This window comes from Pinus tabuliformis, chromosome J, assembly GCF_031772625.1.
Source record: "Pinus tabuliformis cultivar Carrire ecotype Pingquan chromosome J, CPIR1, whole genome shotgun sequence".
Lineage (NCBI taxonomy): Eukaryota > Viridiplantae > Streptophyta > Pinopsida > Pinales > Pinaceae > Pinus > Pinus tabuliformis.
The window spans coordinates 438,657,817-438,682,147 of record NC_142295.1 but is presented as its reverse complement, the minus strand read 5'-3'; the positions used below and the strand labels follow the sequence as shown (position 1 = coordinate 438,682,147).

Here is a 24,331-nt window from a genome sequence, read left to right as displayed (position 1 = left end):
TCCTAATATCCTCATAAACAACATGGAATTTTCTCTTAATTGCAAAAAATGATGCAACATGTAATGTCGTTGAACCTTGATACCCATGAAACATTTGAATGATATCAAACTAATCTAAGTAATATTCATTTGGAAATCACAAAAAGCTTGAGAAATCAAATGGAGCAAAGTATTCCCACCACCATTTATCTTCTAAAGATGGTGTCCTTCTTAAACTTTTAAATCTTCTAATTTGAAAAATCCACAATACCTCGTCATACCTCATACAAAAATGGAGTGGGGTCGCCATGGTGAACCTTGAATGGCCTTCAAAATATTGCTTGCTTCACCGTACAAGTAATGAGTATTCAAGATCTGCTAGGAAAAGGGCTTCTTTTCATCATAGAGTCGTTAGATGAGGAAAATATCTTTAAGTAAAGCCCCGATCAATGAGTGGAGCTGATCTACAAATATTTGGGAAATGAATCTTATACCCAACAATGATGCCAAGACATTTACCTCCTAGCGAAATTTAGGAAAGCTATCCATTGTCTCCTCAAACCTTGCCTTTCTATCTTTGGAGTAGATTAATTTTACTCTAAAGGGGCTTCCCTATGCTTAATTAAGCTTAGTGCTTGTAGTATGGAGTGGGACCAAGAGTGGACATAGTAACATAAGACAAAAAAGGAATGTTTTTTGAGATTTTGTATTATGGGGTGGAGGATGAAAGGGAAGATCAATGGCTTATCATGTTTGGTCATGGGGTCATTAATGCTACTTCAAGGGCTGTTCTTGTGAATATTAGGATGTTGTATACAACCAAGGTGATGTGCACAACATCAACCACAATTAGTTGATCAATTTGCGAGTTTGATGTGGGAGAGGGTCTATCTAGATCCACTTCTCAAGGCAATTTTAAGGGTGGCCCTGCTAAAGACTATTTACAAATGCACTGAATCAAGTGATGTCACATGCATAAGTTTTCCTCTTGAAGTAAGGAACACAGAAGGGAAATGGAAAACAACGAAGAAATCTATTATCCTAATCCTTTCCAATGTATCAACTTTTTCTTTTTCGTACCCCCTTTTGGTGCTTGAATTGGTTTTGGCATTTGCAAACCTACAACAAAGCTTCCAGTGATGCACCTAGAACAATATTTGCCACACATAAATGAAGTTGTAATTACGATACACAAAGCTTAGGCAAAGAATAAAACTCTTTATTCCAAAAACTTGAGCTTTTTCACTCACCAAATCCACTTACAAATGGAGAGAGTAAACCCTTGTATAGATTTCAAATCTATCTCCTCTTACAATAAGCAATTATTTGTTTTCCTAGATCCATTAGTCCCCCAAGGAATAATCATCTCTAACCTCCTCAATAAACTTCTTAGTAAAAGTAGATAAGAGTTTGTTGAGATGCACAATTTCCTCCAAGAGTTTACAATAAAATACCTAACGAAAACAATACAATAATTTCCTCAAGTAGTTAACTCCAATAGACAAGTCCACTATAATAAAATATTGGAGTTACTTATAGCCATATCTAAAAATAGAACCAATTAGTGGTTACTTTCTTTGGTTGAGGGTTAGACCAATTATTTGTCTTCCAAGATCTATTAGTTGTGTAAGGGATAATCATTGAATAATCATCTCTAATCTCCTCAATAATCTTATTATTGAAAGTAAAAAATAAGTTTGTTGAGATATAAAATTTCCTCCGTAAATGCTCAAGATATGTACCAAGTAACCAACCCTATCCACATATATGACCTTCATGGCTAAGTTGTCCAATGAAGAATGTGCAAATAGATCACCGTGTGCACCTACTATCATCCCAAGATAGAAGTAATGGTGAAAGATCAAATGGATGTGCTCCATTTGTGGACATCCTCATTATGATCATGGAATGGTGTGTAATAGATGCCTCAAAAGGTCGATCGTTCAAGTGAAATGGGACGTAATCTATCTAAGCTCCAACTTTCAAGTGTAACAATGCTCAAAGGATGTGCAACAAATCCTCAAAGTAGCACATGTGGCTCCATTAGACCATAAAAGGAGATGCAAAGGAATTGGGAACTCTCATAATGTGCCACATGTATCTCCAAAGTGTAACAACCACCCATAGATGAAGGCAAGTAGATCTTGTAATAAGGGGTTGACTATCTTAGAATGACCACCATAAACAAGAGGCTAAGTCAACAAAAACCCCAGTATCCCCCACATGCATGGAATGGCCCTTGTCTAATGAGATAATAACATAAAATGACGTGAAATACCTTAACATGGGTGCAAGTATGGAAGTGCTTTGTCTATACTCATCATAAAGTGGCACTTTATTATCAAAACATAACCAAGGGGCCATGTTCTCTAGTAAATGGAGTCTAACTATACAACAAGTGGGCTGGCCCCTCTAACCATATCTTGGAGGCTTGAAAACCCATTAAAGAGTGAATCGCTCTTCAAGATTGAGTGTTTATTGTATCAAGTATCACTATAACAACACAATATATACTTCAAATCCTAGGGCACCCCCATCTAAGGTGCCATGCCATCCATCCTCCTCTGTAGGTTAAAAAGCACTTGAATGTTGCACCAAATGCTGAAAAGTCATGATAAATTGGAGTGCTCCCCTAGAATGAGTGTCTATTTTATCACAAGACCATGCCATGATAGACAAAATCTTAGGGGGCCCTCACCAAGAAGTGTGCTGACATCAACCATGTGAATGTTAGGTTCAAACCCTAGGTTTCTCCACCATGAAGTCCAACTGTAAAAGAGGGTGCACGCTCTGGGAAATTAGCTGTCTATTACATTAATTATCCTCGTAGGAACACAATAGACATCTCACTTATTAAGGCACTTGTCACCAAGATCAAGTAGCACGCATGTGATCTAAGTGGCAAGGATGTGGGTGCTTCATGAAAAACATTGTCTATTGTACCAAATATCATCATAAAATAGACATACAAAGAACGAAGGTCCTCCACCACAAGAGCCACATCTCATCATATCAATGCCATGCCCAAAAAATCATATAAATGTGTAAGGAATAGTACTATGAAGCAAGGAATTGGCGCCATAATCAAGCAAGATGATCCAAGACGAGCCATCCACCAATATCAAATCGTAGTATCAAGGAGTATGTCATCAATAAGTATCAAATGTAACCATGAATCAAGGTAAGTCACTGTATAATCCACTGAATCAATCATGTAGCGTCTAGGCTTCACCAAGATAACGTAAAAGGATCCACAACCACAGATATGCCTAACCTAGATGTACCATATCCAACCATAATGACAGGTGTGTATTTCTAATCCTTCAATATACGTCTAAGTTACCCCTAGAAATCTATAGTGTGACAAAAATCACACATGTAAATATGAGGGGCGACAGGCTCCTAGTAGAACAATGAGTGCATCTGCCTCACTATGCGGTTATATCCAAGACGAAATGAAAAGTGTATATCTCTAGTCCATCAACATCCTTGTAAGTTATCCCTAGAAATCTATCACGCTACAAAAATCACACATTTGCCACTCATGCAAATATGAGGGGTAACAGAGACCTAGTAGAACAACGAGTGCATTTACCTCAATTCTTTTCATCCTTTGGGATCATAGATGTGCTTGCCTTGGGTACTTGCCTCATATAAGATATTATGCAATAAGTATAAGCTAAATGTTTATTGAATAGTATATAGTGTATGATATGAGATGATGATGTTACAAGGGGTCTCAGGTATATTTAATTTAACACGTGAGCACTAGAAGATGAAAGCACATGCTTTTGGAGTAAGCCATCTAGCTCTAATGATCAATTAATCATAAAAGATATTAAAAGGGCATCTATTAATGTTAATAACTCTTAAATAGTGTATAATAACAATATTATTAACGGATAGATTACAATTTAATGTTACTATTAAGTGTACTAAAATGAATATAACTGTTAAGAGGCTCTGATGATGTTGTTTGTTCTTCTATAAATGTTAATAACTCTTAAATAGTGTATAATAACAATATTATTAACGGATAGATTACAATTTAACGTTACTATTAAGTGTACTAAAATGAATATAACTGTTAAGAGGCTATGATGATGTTGCTTGTTCTTAATGATACTATTGTGTCAAAAAAGCATATATATTTTCACGAGTATTGTTTGCTAATTTTTTTTATATGATCATACTATTTGCATCCTATCCTTTATTAATTGTATTAAAACTATTGCGCTTGGCATTACTAGGGTTATCAATGTGGAGCTCCTTGGGCCAATTCATTTGAGAGTGGATCTCTCCTATTTTGTAAAGAGAGTTATATTAGATTTATTTGAGCCTTTTTGGGAACCGCATCAACTCTTCGTAGCTAGTCCATGTGGAGGTTTTTCAAACATTTTACTTTCTATCTTTTGGTTCACTAGTACCACTACTAGTCCAAAGTTTTTTGTGTTGTTTGGGAAAAAAACTTTAGTGCGTGCGCACATACACACATACCCATGAGGTGTAGACTAGTTGGTTTGTGTGGGGTTTAATTTGTTGGAAATACTGGGGGGGGGGGTGAATCAGTATTCCTTTTCAATTGTTATTTTTACCAGTTAAATCATTTATATTTAGAACACAAAATGAACAATACGAATAAATGCTTTTTTAATATAATCTTTACAATAAATCAGGTACAATATATATAAGGCTCCAACCTGCTGCGAAGCACCAACTCGGTCTTTTGTGAGGCTCCAACCTCTAGGGCACCAACCCTATCTTCTCAAGGCACCAACCTTGTGTTTAGGAGCACCAACTCCAAGGACACCAATCCTTCCAATTCTGAGGCACCAACCCCAAGGGCTTTCGACCCTATCTTGTCAAGGCACCAACCTTGGATTTAGGAGCACCAACTCCAAGGACACCAATCCTTCCAATTCTGAGGCACCAACCCCAAGGGATCCGACCCTATAGTTTTTCTTTGTCAAGAAATGTTTTGATTGTATTACACTACTCTCAAAATCTTCTTCACTGTGTTCTGTCAATCTACAACTTCACTGCTACATCAATGACAACCCGTCTTCATATGAAGGAGTCTTCACAATTCTTCATATTGCCCAATAGAGTCTGCAAAGTTTACCTCATGATGATTTCAACAATGCATCATGATCTTCAAGATCTGCTGATACTTATCAACAAGATATCTGCGCTAGGCCTCAATGTCTTTTCAAAACAACTCTGTTTCGACCCTTTGTTCTTATTGTCACAGTAACTGCTTCGGGAGTGAGGCTTCTGGAGCAAATGCTTCAAGAATGACTTCTTCAGAGGAGTAACTGTCGCAGTTTCATATTGTGCATTCAATTAAAAACAACCCTGTTCATACTCAGATAATCTTCTTAGATCCGCAGAGCGTCCTTTTGAATTGTTATCTCAATCACTATCAAATGCAGGTCCGAGCATTTCAATAAATAACCCAGTCAACAGACTGCTCGACTTTCGGCTTCCTTCTTCTTTCGCTGGACCTTTCGGCTTCCTTCTTCGCTAGCTCGACCTTCGGCTTCCACTTTCTTCTGCTGGACCTTCGACTTCCTTCTTCGCTTGCTCGACCTTCCGACTTCTCGATCTTCGGCTTCCTCTGTCTCTTCAAGTTCACGAGTTGTGCACTGTTACTTCTTCTCTTTGTTAGATGCCTGATATGCCTCAATGTTTGCATAAAAAAAAACAGTGCTTTGTTTCAACCCGTTGTTCTATCTGCCGCTATAAGTGCTTCAGGAGTGACTGCTTCTCACTGTTCTTAGTGTCGCGATATCTTACTTCCAAGGATCATACTCACAAATACATCATTTCTGGTGTATACATACATCCATGCATGTGTGTGTGACTTGATATGCTATGTTTTAGGGTCCTACATGTCCTATGTTAGACACGTGTATTCTTGAGTCCCTGTGTCATGTGACTGAGTTAAGAAGTTTAAGTACATCTAGTGCATATTAGTCATGTCCACATATGTATAAACACAAACATCTTGTATAAGGAATGCTTAAATTGACAAGGATAGAGAAAACTATGGTAATTTTCTATACTTGGTTATTGCTTGTGTTATGCATTGGTATCTTTCATGAACGGGTTGCCAATTAAGTGCATTTTGTTAATATTAGTCATGTGCATGGATTTACACTTGTATACTAATTTCATGAGTGAAATATGATTAGAATGGTATGATGAAGAGCGAGCTATGGATACTCTCTAAATGTGGTTATTAATTGTGCTATCACTGCAGCTAGGGTGTGGGCACCCTCTCCTGGAGTGCATGCACTCAGTGCACCACTGCACGCATATGTGCATATGTACCATACTTCATAATGGACCCTAATGTGTGGAGAAATGCATCATGTGTCCCTCAATAGGATTTAGAGTTTATACTTTATTTTGACCTCTATTATGGGGGTGCCAACCCACATAACAGCTACTACATTGGGCATCAACTGAGTTGTTACAATAATCGTGGACCTTAATAATGGGGATTTGCCTGTTATAGGGGTGGATGAATACCCATAAAAGTGACTTGTGATGGGGGCATTATGATCCCTGTAATAGGATCTAGGGATGGGACTCCCCTCTGTCAAACATATATAAAACTAATTTCATTATTGTATTATTTATATTTTGATATATATATGAGTGTGTGTGTTTGTGTATTGACACACTCCCCCATGCAGCGCACAAATATCAAAGTTAGAAATTTAGTGCGTGCAGTGTTGCACTAATCGCGATATTATCGTATAATCACGATAATTTCAAAGAAAAGATAAAATCACGCGTAGTAATCGGAATTTTTTTTTTGCCCGATTTTTTCGGTAATTATCGCGGGAGGCTCGGGCAGCGCGTGTTTAAAGGGAAAAACACGATTTTTTTTTTGTATATTTCATTTGGACAGCAGAGGGCGCGGTGGGGTTTGGAGACTTGGAGTGTTGGAGGCTTGGAGATTTTGCCATTTTGGAGCTAAATCAACTACTTGGAGGAGAAAATCAAAGAGTGAGCTAAGGAGGAGACAAATTATCTCCATAAAACCGGTATGGGCAACAATGTTTTTTGTTTTCATTGTTTTGTAACTTTGTTTTTGTTTTTTTTCAATGTTTTTGGTTGGGTTTGGAATGGGGATTTTGACATTTGTCTAATGTAATTTTTTTTAGTTTTTTTGGTTGGGTTTGGAATGGGGTTTTTGACATTTGTCCAATGTATTGTTTTTTTAGTTATTTTGGTTGGGTTTGGAATGGGGTTTCTTAAATTGTATGTAATTTTTTTTATAGTTTTTGTACAATGTAAATATTGAAATACTAAATTGTAAGTTTGTAACTTGTAAATACTAAATTGTAATCCTTATTTTCCCATGGGTTCATTGAAACACCATTCAAGTTTTCAACTTCAAAGTTCAAAATCAAACTTGCCAAGGAAATTGGACCCTTTTTGGGAATTTGGTGAACGTAATGCTTCGAATGATTGACTAAACTTGACTTGCAAGTTGTGTGGGCACCATATGTATGGGGGGGTGTACAGATTGGAGTATCATCTTGCAAAAATCCTTGGATTTGATGTAGGGCCTTGTAAAAATACAAATCCTGAACTCATCCAAAGAGCCATGAAAGCATTGGAAACTTTAGACCACAATAGAGAGGCCAAAGAAGAAATGAAGAGGCAACTAAAAAGTCAGCTGAACAAGCAAGTGCCACTGGTTCTACTGTGGCATCAACCAATCTGGTAGGTGCCTCATCATTTTTTGTTCCTCGAACCACACCTGGTTCACAGCCATTTATCAGTTCAATGCTAAAAAAAACTGAGAAAGAACTAGCTGACAAGTTGTTGGCAAATTTTTTCCTTTGGAGTGATATTCCTTTCAGCATTGTAAGGAATAATCCATTTTTCCAACCTGCTCTTGATGCTATTGCAACTATTGGAATCCCTTCTTATGGTTGGACTGACCAAAAGGGGAGAATCCTTATAAACTTCTTGGTTAGTTGTCCCAAGGGGACTATGTTTATCAAATCTGTTGATGCATCTGCACAAATCAAAGATGCAAGAACTTTATGTGATTTGCTAGATGTGTTTATTTTGGAGGTGGGTGCAGAAAATGTTGTCCAAGTCATAACGGACAATGCTTTAAATTATGTTGCTGCTGGCAGGATGCTTATGGACAGGCATCTTACTTTATTTTGGACACCTTGTGCTGCACACTGTATTGATTTGATGTTGGAGGACATAGGGAAAATTCCCTTTGTCAAAGATATTGTTGAGTCATCCAAAAGCATTACAAATTTATATATAACCAAACATCTATCTTTAGCTTGATGAGAAGATTCACCAACAACAAAGAGTTAGTGCGCCCTGCCATTACACGGTTTGCCACCAGTTTCATATCTCTTCAATCCCTCTTGAATTCTATGTGGGATGTGAAGAGAATGTTTCTTTCAGAGGAGTGGCGTGCTTTGCCAATGAGTCACAAACCAGAGGGAGAGGCCATATGCAGACTAGTTTCATACCAGGAAGACTTCTGGGCGGGAGTGCAAGAGGTGTGTGCCGTTACTGAACCTTTGGTAAAGGTTCTTCGGTTAGTTGATGGTGAGAAGCCCACAATGGGCTATTTGTATGAGGCCATGGACAGGGCCAAAGAAGCCATTCGGGCCTACTATGATGATAAGGGAGATGAGGGGTTTCAGAGACAACTCCTCCTATGGGGAGTGATTGATGAGTGATGGAACAACACACTCCATCGTTCCATTCATGCTGCTCGGATTTTCCTGAACCCCACATTTTCTTACGCATGTGGGTTTGTATTTGATGCTGTGATCCTGGATGGATTCTTATCTTGTGTCCAAAAGATGGTGCGATCTCCAGCAGAACGTATAGAGATCTCTAAAGAAATTGAGACATATAGGATGGCAGGGGGCACATTCGGCTTTGACATGCCTGTGACTAATAGGACGATTAAAATGCCAGGTATTTTTTAGTTTGTAACTTTGTTTCAAAGTTCATTGTCTCTTCAAATTCCATTTTTTTCTTATGTTTATTTAAAATTTTTTTTGTAATTTTGTTGTAGATGCATGGTGGAGAATGTATGGTGCCAGGGTACCCCTTCTGCAAAAGCTTGCCATTCGAATCCTCAGCGAAACATATAGCTCCTCAGGTTGTAAGCGCAACTAGAGTGTATTTGAAAAAATACACAACAAGAAGCGCAACAGGTTAACACTTAAAAATTTAAAATATTGCAAATTTCCAAATAAATTTTTGAATTCATTAAACAATATTTTTTTTATAATTATTAATTATTATTTCATGATCTTTGTACAGTTTGGAGTCCCAACGACTTAATGACATGGTCTACGTCTACTACAATCTTCAATGCGGGTGAGGCAACTTGAGAGGACACCTGATATGGAGGCCATCTCATGGATGGGATTGACACCACTGCTGCATGGAGGGTTGAGGCTGAGAGGCCTCTCATGGAGTTTGTTGATGATTGGTTAGTGCAGGATGTAGTGGAGGGGGAGGAGGAGGAGGTGACACCACCTGCCCGGACTACCCTTGCCGCCAGTAGAGAACGTGGTCTATCTCCTATAGCTCCTACACTTAGTTCTTCTTTAGCTTGTAGAGCACAACAGACTCCACTGCCAACTCCACCAGCACCAGCATCTACATCTAGAGGGAAAGGGAAAGCTATGGCATTTTCTCGCAAGAGGGGCAAAGGAAATCAATAGTATTAGACATTAGTTATTTTGTTCATTTCATTGTATATGACATTATGACTCATGAGATACTTTTTTTGTTGATATTTTGAGGCTGAGTTGGGACTCAGGAGTCAGGACTTACTATTCAGACATGATTCACTGTTATGTGTGAGTTTAACACTAGAAATGATATTAAACATCTTATATATTAGTTCTTTTATCATATTTATGTGTCAATGTATTTATTTTATGTTGTAGATGGTTTAGATATTAAAAGAATTGAAAAAAATGAATATTTTTGTACCAAATGATTTTTTCCCGATTATTACTGATTTTTTCCTGATTATTATGATTTTTTTTCCGATTTTTTCCTTGCGCCGATATTATCCTGATAACGATTAATGCAACATTGAGTGCGTGCACACACAGATGATATATATATATATATATATATATATATATATATATATATATATTTGAAATGTGTTTGTGTATTGACACACTCCCCCAATGCACTCCACAAATGTTGGATTTAAAAAATTAGTGCACCTCACACCTGCACATGCTCTCGCCTCTGCTCTCAGATTCAAAAAACTAGTGCCCCTGCATCTACACATGCGCCTGCTTGCTTGGGATCTTGTAAGCATTGTCAGGGTGCTAAAAGAACACTCTTACTTGGATAATCAATTGCCCTGCATTAAATATACGTCATGATAATATAAATTTCTCTTTTGATGTGCTGATGGTGTGCTTATGAGTGGTCTTATTTGATTGGTATCTATCCATCTATTATGTGTTTTCTTGTTTGAACACCCATTTGTCATTGTAAACCCGAGTGTTTGTACATGATACATGATTCAGAGTCTTACAAACTTGGCAAAGTGTTTGGTAAAAGTCGCATAAAGCCAGCTAAATATGTACAAGTAAAATGACTATTTATCAAAATTCACTTCACTATACAAAGGTTCCAAGGCTTGCGCCATTACCGAGTCACTTTATCGTATAGTGATACTTGTGATTTTAATTTGCATGTCAAGTTTGACTCAGATCAATGTAGTGAGTTTGACTCACAAGTTAATTCCACTTGACGTGTCTCAGAAGTCAGAGCTGGTCATCACAAAGAAACGCTCATTGTGCTTGTTTTTCTGATCCAATTTCACAATATGCGACTAGTAGACCAGTCCCCTCTCCAGAATCTGTGGTGTTTTGTAGTTGTATTATCATCTATATTCTTTGAAATTAATTATTATAGAAAATTTACACCATATGGGGACCTATGCCACAAGGTTCGGCGAACTTCAACCTTGAGGTTTGAATTTTGGCAAACCTTAAAAAAATTTGAGGTTCGGCGAACCTCATAGTCATTGACCAAGTCCATAGATCAAAACTCATAACCTCATTTCAGAACTCAAGCTTGTAATCTATCCTTGCAATTTCTATGTTTGTGATAACACTTTTTTATGTTTATTGATATTGATATCTTACCATTTTATCCTATATTTCATTTTAAACTTACTATATGTATATATATAGAAAATGTATATAGACGAACCTAATGGTGAACCTCATCTGACCCTCATCAAAAAATTCGAACATGAACTGAACCTAATCATTGTCGAACCCGAACTCGAACCCGAACCATGTGACTTAGATGGGGACTGTAAACTTTTATTTAATGAAAAATCCATATTTTTCACTGAAACTTAGTATATTTGACTATTATTTTATTTTTTCGAGTCAACTCACGAGTTTTTCGAGTTAGAGTCAACTCTTATTCTTACTCTTACTCTGAGTTGAGTCCGGTAACTTCTCTGCATAGTGCAAGCATGATCCCTATAGCATTTTATCTCTTCATGACTGGAAAAAGTTGTTGATGCATCTTTGCATGCAGCCAAAGAAGATGCTAATAAAAAACACATTTGCGAAAGTCCACACAATTGGTTTACGGGACCTGCTTGGTTTCTCAACCAGTACATAGCCAGTCTTTACCGACAAGGCTTGACAATGTGATGGTGCATCATTAATAAAATGCCTAATGGAAATTACCATGAATTTGTGTAGAGTAACTTATGGTGCAGATAACATGAGTATTTTTCTCTTTGTGGTCTTTTCATTGTCATGGTAACATGAATGATCTATTGCTTCTGCTGGTTTCTAGTTTATTATCAATGGCTTATTTTTATGTGCACACCTTTAGAAATCAATAGAATGTTCTCCACTGGCAAAGTCTTTGATGTAATCATCTGCATCAGCAAAATAACATAGGTTTCATCTTTGTTCATCTCTTGTCTTTTCAAATTGCGGTTATTTTTCGCGTAAGTTGAAAGGATTCCTGTCATGTGAGTTATTGATGGAATTCTCGTTGGTCTGGAACTTCGGGCCCATCAGTTTATGCGATGATCTACTTGATTATCTCTATTCTTTGCTTTATAGATATATTCTGTTCTGAGGTAGGTTATCTATGTAGCAGGGGTTCAGAGAGTTACTGTTTTGGTGCAGAATGGAGGCCCTGAGAAGTCGTTGCCTGCAGCTGATGATCTCATATCTAGCGTTGTGATTGACTCTCCTCACAAGGTGTGGGTCCAATCTTATTTATTGTCTGTTGCAATGTTGATAAGCAGATTGTATGACTTTGCCTCAGCTGAAAGTTTTAGTACTTTCAGGTGAATTCATATTGATTTAAATCTTGTGGTATTTTTGAATATGATCATTGTTTCCGAAATGCTGTAAACTGAGCAGTAGCATAACAGGTGTCCATGCAACAGGATAAGAGGGTACATTATTGCATCTTAATATCCTAAATTGTGAAGTGTTAGTGAGATTTTCATGTATCTCAGACAAACTTTTAGAGGCTTTGAGCATAAAATGTTTAGCATTGTGGGCACCTCTGTCGATAGCGGTTTGCATGTTTCATACTGTTTTTCTGTTGCATCAGAAAATCAGCTTGTTCAACCTTTCATGAATGCTAAGTAATCATTTTTCCTTATGTAAGCGTGATTGGTGCATGAATAAGGTTTGTGGGGCTCTGAAAAGGTGATTGGTTTTAAGCCTCAGTTTTGTAGTATGCATGTTAACAGAAGAGTAGATATGAAAGATATTCATGTCCTAATGTTTACCATGCTGAGAAAAAGAAGACTATAAATCGTTTTTCTTTCAGGAAAAATTCGTACCTAGTGTGCCTGTTTTTAGGTTCGGCACTTGCATATTCTGTGCATAAGCCTCTACCATTGAATTCTATATTTTACACTTAACCCCTACTATGTTAGAGTGGCATATATATTTTCTATTGAATGCTATTCTGGTGAACAGCCTTCAAGGCTTTAAAAACACTTTTTACCTTTTGTTCTGGGAGTTTTAATATACTTGTAATGTATTTTTGACATTTTTGTGCAGATTTAATTTCGTCGTGGTATTTAAATAATCGCTTAGTATTTTTATTTTCCTATATCAAATATTCTTCTGGCAGATCTTTGAACACTACAATTTTAATAAAATGTTAGGACCTACTGTGTGAATATTGTCTAGTAAATAGAGGCTGCGGTACTGTTCAATTTTTAGTGTGATTCAGACTTAACATACTCTGCAACTATATGCATTTATTGTATCTATAATATGATTGGTGATTAAACATACTTGAATTATTTTTTTGGTGTAAAAATGGGCGTTATAATACAAGAATTTTCTGAAACTTATTGCCACTGCCTTTGCATGAGGACTTGATTCACATTTCCAGTAGGCTGTACTTCTCAGTGTGTTATTGCTTCATTTGTTGCGGTAGATGAGCATGGTCTATTCTTGAGACAAATCAAGGGCAACTCTGAAGGAGGACCATTGTCACATAGGCTCACACTTACCCACTCTTCTCAGATGAAAACGAGTCACCTGAAGGGGGAATTCCCTGGAAAAGTTTTGTTCTTGTGTAGCTCATGGATACCTGAATTGATATGATGATAGACTCTCTGTTTATATGAGCACATGAAGAAAAGTAATCTGTCTTAGTATATCTGGAAACTGCTCAACAAACTGGTCCCTAAAGTTTGATATTGCTTCGGCACTTTATAAACCATAGTCAGACTTTCATACAAATCTCTGTTTTAAATGCAAATCAATTCAACTTTTCTTTAGGGATTCTTGTATCCAAGTTACAAAATGCTGAGTGTCCTTAGCTGCTGTGAAGAATATGTGAATGCTGGTTTGACCATGAATGGATGCGAAGCAGTGCTTCCAGCTCATAATGTTCCCTATTTGCCATACCTTCAAGTATACTATTTCTAGGAGCTAGTATATGATTGCAAGGGGCTCTAACAATGGTATATCAAATATTCATGTACATATCTGCCTCTTATAAGCTTGTTCAAAAATAATTTATATGACAGATTCATACAAGAACACAAAACTGAATTTGCTTGATTTTAAGTGAGGCGCACAACCATACTCAGAGAGAAAATCTGGGTATAGAGATTCTCTTGAGCCAAATTCCAGACCTGTGAAGCAATGAAGATGGGCTAAAAATATTTAATGTGGCCGAAGGAGATACGAGTGCATCATGTTCTCATTGCACATGGGTTCTTAGTTAAATCATGTGAGAAGCTGCTTCTAATAAAAAGCACGTGATGCAGGAGCATCCTTGGCCTTGTGCAATCCTCATCAACCAAAAACAAGTTTCTGTTGAAGTTTGTAATAAGTGCTGTTACTCCCATGTTTTAAGTTGCTGATACACCTATTATGTAGTTGCTGATACACCCAGCTGGTACTTGCTGCTACTCCTGTAGCTACATTTTATCAAAGTGACGACTGCTCTCCAGTTGCTGACACTCCTAGGATTGTGTGTTGATACTCCTGTTGCGTAGAGTTGCTGACACTCCTAGGATTGTGTGTTGATACTCCTGTTGCGTAGAGTTGCTGACACATCCAAAATCGGCAGTTGTTTAGCTGTGCTGCTACAGGAAGAACCCTACTAGACGCGCTGCCAAAATGAGGTGTAAGTTACAAATCTGGTTTGTCTGCATGCTGAGAGGAGGTGAATCGGTTCAGTTTTGGAAGATGAAGAGGTTAGTGGCATGGAAAACAATCTGTTTCAGCTGGAATGCGAAAATGTCGCAGTGTGAAGATAAATTGTGAGAACAAGGAAAGGGACTGTTTTTTGCATTTAGGCTTTTGCTTCTGCCTCTCGGCTCTGGGATGTTTGATAGAAATGAGTAGGATGATTGTTACAATGAGGGGCCCTGTTATAAATGCTAGGCAGGGTGCCCTTTCACATGAAGAGATGTCTCTCTTTGATAAGACACACACGTTTACACATTTTAATTAATTATTATTATGTTTGTTACAAACTGCTTTGTTTGACCGAAATTATGGCTGGTTGACCGAACTTCTTTCTGGCTGAGTTGACTGTAGAGTTGACCAAATTTCTGAGGCAAAGTTGATTGATATTTCTGCGAATTATGGCATCGAAGATTTGGTCACATTCACTATAAGTCTTTGCCAGTATTAAGGAACGTGGTTACAAGTCTTCCAAATATCCATGTAGAACATGAAGGAGTTTGCAAAGGTTGTGTACTTGGCAGGAATGTCAAGGGATCTTTTTCGAGTAGTGACAACAGGTCTAAAGGAATCTTGGATCTAATTCATTTTGATGTATGTAGCTCAATGACAACAACTTCTTTGGGTGGTTTCTTGTACTATGTAACATTTATTGATGATTTCTCCTTAAAAACATAGATTTATTTTTTGAAAACCAAGGATGAGGTCTTCAGTAGGTTTCAAGAGTTCAAGGCTTAGGTAGAGAACTTGACAGGGAAGAAGATTAAAGTTCTGAGGTCAGATAATGGAGGAGAATGTACCTCCAAGGAACTCGTTGCCTTCTGTAAGGAAGTTGGGATTAAGAGGGAGTTGATAGTCCCTTACAATCCTCAACAAAATGTGATTGCTGAAAGGAAGAAAGATCTATTAAGGACACTGCTAAGGCAATGATTGATGATCAGGGTTTACCCGTGTTCTTATGGGGAGAGGCATCCAAGATAGCAGTCTATGTTTAAAATAAAATCCCTCACTGAATTTTGGGGAATAACACTCTTGTAGAGGCTTTCATAGGTGAGAAACAGAGGTCGGGCATTTGAGGATCTTTGGTTGTCTTGTCTACATTCATGTACCCAAGGATAAGAGAATGACGCTGGGGCCTTCTGGAAAGAAGGGAACATTTGTTAGCTACAGTGGGTCATCAAAGGCTTACAAAATTCATATTCAAGGACAATGGCAGATGGAAGTGAGCAAAGACATTACCTTTGGTAAGGATGCAACCTTTAGAATGTCTCAAGATGCTACTAATGATGAAGAACACGAAGGTCCCAAGGATGTAGGTTCAGGGCCTTCTGAACCCGTGGAACAACTTTAAGATCATCATGAAGAGCCAAAAGTGCTAAATGATCTAGTGGACCCTCCTAGGGTTGTTGTTCCAGAACCCAAAAAGAGACCAACATGGCCTTAAAGTACATTGCATGAAGCAGAGGGACACATAGCTCCCTATGTCACTTTTAGAGAAAGGAAATGTCCTAAGACCTACTCACGATATGCAACACTGATGAGTCACATCTTTGATTCTGAGCCATTTAACTATAAGGAGGCAACAACCCAACAAGTTTGGAAGGATGCCATGATGGAGGAATATCAATCTATCATGAAGAATGATGTGTGGGAAATTATGCCAAGCCCTGGAGGGAAGTCAACAATGACTTCCAAGTGGATCTACAAGATCAAGCATTCAGTAGATGGCAACATATATAAGTATATAGTGAGATTCGTGGCAAGAGGGTTCTCCTAGAAAGAAGGAGAGGGCAACATATATAAGTACAAAGTGAGATTCGTGGCAAGAGGGTTTTCCCAGAGAGAAGGAGAGGACTATGAAGAAACATTTGCTCCAGTTGCTAGGTACACTTCTATTAGAACTATTATTTCTGTTGCTTCTATTATGGGTTGGAAATTGCATCAGATAGATGTGAAGACTGCTATCCTTAATGGAGTGATTGAGGAAGAAGTGTACATAGAACAACCTTTGGGATTTGAGATACATGAGAGGGAATCTCATGTTTGTAGGTTAAAGAAGGCTTTGTACAAAGTCAAGCAGGCACTTCGGGCTCGGTATTCTGGATTGATGGATACCTGATGAGTCTTGGTTTAACGAAGAGTGATGTTGATCCGAACCTTTACTACAAGGTTGTTAGAGGTGAGCTTATGATCTTGTTGTTATATGTTCATGTCTTGTTTATGATAAGAGTAGAGAATTTCATTGATCAGTGTAGGAGGGAGTTGACCTCTGAGTTCGAGATGAAGGATCTAGGCTTGACACATTACTTCTTGGTATTAGAAGTATGGCAGAAGCCAAGAGAGATCTTCCTTGGTCAACGGAAGTATATCATTATGATACTTCAAAGATTTGGGATGATGGGCTGCAAGTCCATGTCTACTACCATGGAGACCAATTTGAAGAAGCTGAGAGACTTTGATTCAAACTTGGTGGATCGTTCTATGTATTGATGATTGATCGATTCATTAATGTATTTGGTTAATACCAAACTTGATATTTGCTTTGTAGTGAACACCTAGAGTTAGTTCTTGGTGGAACCAAGGTATGTACAATATATTGCAACAAAGCGTGTTTTGAGGTATCTGATTACGGACTTAAGATATGTCTCAAATGGTGGAGTACAACTGCAGGGATTCTCAAATTTTGATTGGGTAGAGAGTGCCGAAGGCAGGAAGAGCACATGAGGACATTGTGTTAATTTGGGTTCTGCTATGATCTCTTGGATGAGCACGAAGCAAACATCTGTCGCACTCAACACTGTAGAGGTTGAGTATATTGCAGCTAGTTTGGCGAGTTGTGAAGCATTATGGCATCAGAAGCTACTTGTAGGATTGTTTGATTAGTTACAGGAACCGACCGTGATACATTGTGACAATAAAAGTTGTGTGAAGCTTTCGGAAAATCCAATTTTCCATGATAGGTTGAAGCACATTGAGACCAAATACCATTACATCTAGGACATGGTACAAAAGGGAGTAGGGAACCTCTATTACATTTCTATAGACGAGTAAGTTGCCGACATTCTCACCAAACCTCTACCTAGTGCGAAGTTTGCATACTTCAGGGTCAAGCTTGGAGTGTTTAAGAATGGCTCCCTCGTTGTGAGGGTGTGTTGATGTTGTAGCATCAAGGACAAACATTTTCCCTAGGTCAAAGGTACTGACTAGATTGCCATGTAATGTGGTTAGGGAGAATGGTCCTGATTTCTGAGATCATCAAGGCTTAGAGTGCTCCATGAGTCCATATTGCTAAGGGGTGCTTGGCTAGTGATTGGAGTGAGTGTTGAAATGGTCCAGAGAGCATCCAGGCTCAGAGTGCTCCCCCGGTTAGAAGGTTCTGACCATATTGCCAACAGGTGCCTAGCTAGTGGGCAGAGTGAGTGCCTTTAGCATTGGGCAAGTGTATTACCATTCTTTTGGCATGTAGGAATGGTAATTGCCCAGGGTTACACCATAGGTCAGAGGTGTTGACTAGGATCCAAGTGATGACTTGGATAATCGGTGACCTAGGACTAGTCAATGGACACGTTTTTGACTAGTGGGTGACTAGATGATGATGCAAGATGCTTTCCACATGAAGTGGATAGATATATCAACATACTGAGCTCGTTCAATCTTTTTTAGAGAAGGAGAAATTTTCAACAAGGTGGACATCTGAAGAAGTCAAGATGAATACCTCCCTAGCTAAGAGGGAGTGTTTTTTTTTGGTAGCTACGGTTAGTATTCAAATTAGCAATTTAAAAGAAATTAAATTATTATTTACAAGTTACTGTAGGCTCCAAACTGTCGGGTCAACCCCACCAGTTGAATGGGTTTGACCCTTGGTCAAAACCCACATGATTTGACCACTATAAATAGACCATTTGACCTCCTTCATTTGGCATCAAATCAATTTGGATCATCAAGTCAAGAAGTCTTTTGTTCACACGTGCGAAGGAGAGAGAGGAGATCTGAAGTTGACTAGCGAAGTTTGACCCATTCTGGAGTTAGTTTGACCAATATTGACCAAGTCTATATCTGCTTTGTTTGACCGCATCTTGATTGCTTAGTTTGAGAGAAATTCTGGAGGGTTGACCAAACTTCTTTTTAGTTGAGTTGACTGTAGAGTTGACCAAATTTCTGAGGCATAGAGTTGACTGAGATTTCGGGGCAACAATTTGACTGAACTTCTGGGAAGTTGTGCCAGTTTTGACCTTATTAGTTTATGTGGTCAGGTTGACCAAGTTTGATTGGAAAAATCAGATTTTACACTTGTTGAATTGAACAATATTTCTCCTAGAAAAGATTGCGATTTCTTCCCAAGGTTAGGTTTCCTAGATGCAAAATTTTTGGTGTCTATTGTCTTATTGTTTTTATGTGATATCTACTGTTCTATTGCATTTACAGATGTTTTTATTTTAGTGTAATTGATTAATGATGATCAGGGATTTGTAAAAATATCATTAGAAGTAATTATCAATAGCATAAAATTGTGCTTGTTTCCTTAACACTAGAAAATCAACTGTCATCTCTATTAGAAGTTCCTTGTGCCATACCTATATGTCCTTTCTAACCTTGCTTAGTTACTTCTATTGCTTTTGATTTTTTTGTGCTTGCCCTCACTTATCTTTATTTCCTTGATTGCTTCTTCTAGGATCTTTTTCTTCTTCTTGTATTCCACATCATCATTGCTCTGAGGCTCCTTGTCCTTTGATTCCCTTCCTCCATATTGTCACGATTGAGCTAGTGGCTATAACTTCCTTTTTATGCTTTGACTCTGTACTAACCTTGATAATCATGTAATATTTTGTGAATATTTCTTTTAGTGTTAGAGACTTATATGTTTCATGGTCTCATGGTCCATGATGCATTGAAATTAGATATTCAGGGATATTGTAAATGCAGTTTTGCATAATATGTTTCCACATCTTGTAGAGGTAAATTTGTATGCTTGCCTCCCACTTGATAATGCCACTTTACTATTATTTTGTCCTTGCACGTAGAAGACATTTTGATAGTTTGATGTTTGCCCTTCTTTCTTAGCTTTGACATTGATGACATTTTGATGACTCTGTCTTGATTGTGCATTGGTTCTTTCAAACTTGTGTTTGTTCGTTGGATTGTTTGGGCAATTCATGGAAGCATTATCCATAGTATAATGGCTGCAACTTGCTACATTAATTATACTCACACAACTTGTGAGTGGAGAACTTTCGTCCCTTCTTTCTTTCTCCATATGATTTCTATTTTGTGTTTAGGATAAACAATTGATTATCCTCATTGGTCTTGCCATCACAAGTGGTAATTTGGCATCCGTTGTTTTTGATGTTCTTAACCAAGGGTGGATATCATTGTTCTTTTATTTTTTATTTTTTTGAATATGAAGATTTTTCACAGTTGGAAATAATTTTTCTAGTAGATTTCTTCCGGAGACAATTGTGTACATTGTAGAAAATGGCTGACGTTTCAAGTGGACACTCCACCCATCATTAGGGACACAGAAAGCTGTCATAGAATGTTTTGAGTGAAAGACCAGGTTAAAAGGAGTGAGAGGATAATGACTAGTTGACAAGATTTGAGAAAAAATGATAAAATTCGACTTAAATTAAAGATGTTATTAATAAATAAAAGGTAGAACTATGGCTAGATTTTGATTAAATTTGAGAAGAATGGACAAAATTTGATTTAAATTTTAGAAAATTGTTAATAAGTAAAAGGTAAGACTAGGTAAGATTTGACCAAATTTTAAAAAAGGGCATAGTAATAATAATAATAATAATAATAAAACCAAAAAACAATTTATATAATATAATGTTAGATATGTTATGTTAGTTAAATTAATTAATAATATTATGAAATTTTAGTAATAATATAATGAATTATTATTAATATTTTCATTAATAATAATTATTGAAATTTGGTACCATTGGGAGGTACTCTCACATGCCATTGGTGCTAGGCTTGTGAGAGAGAAATGTTCATAAGATGAGATTTTATGAGTGTATGGGCTAAGACCTGTGGTATTGTTTCCTTTGAAAAGCATAAATTAGAAGCCAACAGAAAGGCTTGAGATCAATCATGGAGAGGGGAATAATGGTTGTAGGGCCTGTGTACAAGGGTTTAGGGCCAAAGGAAAGGGTTGGGTCTACACAGTAGTAAGGATAGGGCTATGAGCCCTGTTGTGGAAAACCACATAGAAAAGGAGGCATGCATGTGCATCCGCTGGTAAGAAACAAGGTTTTGGACCCTGTGGAAGGGTTGGCCTGCTAGTTTAGCACAAATCAAGGCCTGTGCGAGGATTTTTGGGTAGTGTGTAGGTGAAGAGGAAGTGATCTAGGCCCTAGTTTAGGGTTGGACTTGTGGCAGGAAGAATCTGTAGCTAGAAGGAAGTGCTGGGCGTTGTTTTTTGGAGGATGGGATATCGGGCTACAATAGAAAGAAAGGCCACAATCCTGTGGAATATTATCTGCAACTATAGGGAGGTTCATTGAGGCATGTAGGAGTCCTGTGTGAGGGCCAAGGGCTACAAGAGGTAGCCAAAGCAGGATGGATCAACATAGAAGGGAGTTTGCAGGTGATATGAGGATTTGAGAGGGCTGGGTAAGCCCCTTGGTGCTACAATAATATCCCAAAGTAGTAACAACAAGGTGGTGAATTGCTCTGGGGATTTTGTGGTAAAGGATAGCCACAAAAGCATTGTTTGCAGGGCAGTGAGGGCTTGAAGGACTAACTCTCATCCCAAGGAAATTGACAAGGGTCTTGTCTTGTATTTGGGCTTATTTTCCAAGAATTGTAAAGTACCATCTTCCTTGGTATAGGAGCCCTAGGATTCCTTTTAAAACATTGATAAAAAATTATTTTTGGCAATAAAATTGTGTGTTCTATATATGATCTAATTGCTAGTATATTCTGCTATGTTAAAATCATTTTAAAGTTGGGCATTCCAGTGTTTTTATGTTTCATGTTTTGTGAAATTGTCAAAACATAAAATAGACCTGGTGTGCATGGATTTCTAACAATAATATTATTAGTTAATTAATTGATTGATTGATAGGTATGAATAAAGGATTGTAGTAAGGTCTTGATATTATCAAAATTATAAATTTATTATTATTATTATTAATGAAGTTAGAGGAGAACAATATGAATATTATTATGATAATTAATATTAAATAATGTTGAATGATCTAAAATAAACTAAAATAAATTTATTAAAAATTGAGGAATATAAAATACTTATCACATCATATCTATACTTACGTTGTTTGTGTGAGTTTAGGGACCTTTGTATAATTTATGCACAAACTCCTCGTTGTTGATGTTTGTAGATGAGACAACTACTTCTGCATAGGCCTAAGTGTCTAAGCGTGTGGAAGTTGCCTAATACACCCTTAACCTAAACAATTACTTTAGTGATTAAAGTAATTTCTTTTATAATACAAATGCGAGTTAATTTGATGAAATGAAAAGGCTTTTGCATTAGTGAATTCAATGTATCTCAATCGTCGATCTCAAGTGAGGTGAGATATAATCTCAACCACCAATCACTTTGGAGACAAGGGTTGTGGATTCGATGATAACTCAAGCTTATAAAAGAAAGGCTAGGCAAGGGAGAAGACACAACACATTGAGTGAGCACAAGACATTGAGAGAAGGACATCTTAGTGATTGGGTGGAGAAGGATTTCCATTCAAGTGTTTCAGGTCTAAGGAAAGTGAAAGGAGCAATAAGGGAGGTCCATATTACCTAGGACAATTCGAAGGATAGTTCTAGGGCTTGATTGAGTGGATTAGATACAAATTATTCTTGTGTATGTAATTTCCCTAGAGGGCCATTTTCCTAGTAAGGGAGACCAAGTAGGTTTCAAATTTAATAAATGAAGAACTATTTGATTGGGTAAAAAATGTGTGCTTATGTGATTGAGATTGGTTATCTATTTAGCTTCTGTTGTTTAGGTTTTGTTAAGATCCCAATTTTGCTTTTATTTTGTAGATATGTAGGGTTAAAGGAAATTTAATATGGTATAAGAGCCTCAACTCTGAAAGATGCCGATCTCAGAAGCACCGAGTGCCATGTTGTTGGAATTCTATGACAAGTACAGTAGAATACAATATTCTTCCAGATAAATGCTTCAAACAATATTTTTTGCCCTATCATTGAATAATTATACTTAGAAAATCTTGATAGTAAATGCAGTGGAAACAATAAAGATCATAGAAAGACAACCATGCATAATAGAGACAATAGTTTTACCCTGGGAAATCCAACCTTGGGAGAAAACCCAACAACTTTTCTTAGGAGAAATTATTCTTCAGCAAAGTTTACAAATCAACAATGTGTAGAAATTTGTGTTGATAATCCAAGTCAAAATACCAGTCAAACTTGGTTAAACAATAGCAAGTCAATGTTGGTCAGACCAACCAAAATACACAGAAGTCAACGTTGGTCAAATAGTCAAACTTTGGCCCTACGGTCAACCTTTGGACTGACGGTCAAAGTTCACATGTGCGACCATGCGGTCTACAATTTATAGCCAAACTATGGTTGATCAAACCCTCACATGTGCGGATTTCCTATGGTCAACTCTTGGTGAAATCAACTCGATCAAAAGTCTAGTCAGCTCGGCCTTCTTCTTCACATGTGTGGCTAGTCAAACAACTAGTCAACTTGTCCTTTTTCTTCAAATGTGTGGCTAGTCAAATAGCTAGTCAACTTGTTCTCACATGTGCTACTGCCTAAGAGAGATAAAATGATGAAGACAGAGAAAGACTTGCTCTTTCCCTTTGTGATAAAATGGGATGTCACATCGTCTTATTTATCCATGTCAAGGGGTGTGCAACTCAAGGAACACGTCCCTTCACTGGTTGGCCGACTTTTCTTAGTAAAACAAAAATTTACATAACACATCTAGGGTCCACTTGAAGAGCCTTTAGTCATGCAGGAATACCTCCTGATGCTACACAGAAATCAACACTTCCTCTTAGCAAGGCAGGTATTCTCCTTAAGCTGAAAACAAATTTTTTCTTAATTGAAATTTCTTTTCCTATAGAAAAGTTTATGAGCTTTCTATGTTGATCTAGTGTCTCCTCACATGCACATCTATTTATATAGATCACTCCATCCTCGAGCAGGCAATGTGAGTATCGTGGGCCATTTACCCCTAGGCAAATTAGCATGGCCCTATGGGTGCCAAATCAACATGGCCCCAATTGGTGAATGTATCGTTCTTCCTTAGTCAAATCAGCATGACCCTATGGATGCCAAACCAACATGGCCCCAATGGAAGAATGTCTACCCTTGGGACATTCACACCTCGCCAAATTAGCATGGCCCAACCAAATTAACATGGCTACTTTGGGTGAATGTATCATTCCACCACTAGTTAAATGAGAATGACCCCGTGAGAGAATGTCTGCCCTATGTTGCTGTTGCCCCGAGCCATTCACCCCTAGCTAAATCAACATGGCTCCATGGTTGAATGTATCATTCCCCCTAGTCAAATAACCCCATGGGAGAACGTCTGCCCTAATCTACGAGTTGCAGAAACATCAACACTCCCTCCGTGCGTCTGTGGATATGTAATGGAG

General features: G+C 37.7%; 1 protein-coding gene across 2 annotated transcripts in view; it reads left to right on the top strand.

The window, feature by feature from the left end:
• The window catches only part of LOC149227702 (RNA-binding (RRM/RBD/RNP motifs) family protein), a 146,596-nt gene that overhangs the window by 62,972 nt on the left and 59,293 nt on the right, over window positions 1-24,331 (top strand). The window contains exon 4 of one of the 2 annotated variants that reach the window (XM_089377886.1): window positions 12,183-12,257. The exons of the other annotated variant lie outside the window; for it this stretch is intronic. Coding sequence (XP_089234012.1) covers window positions 12,183-12,257 — 75 coding nt within the window. The remainder of the gene's footprint in view (window positions 1-12,182; window positions 12,258-24,331) is intronic. 2 annotated transcript variants of the gene reach the window in all.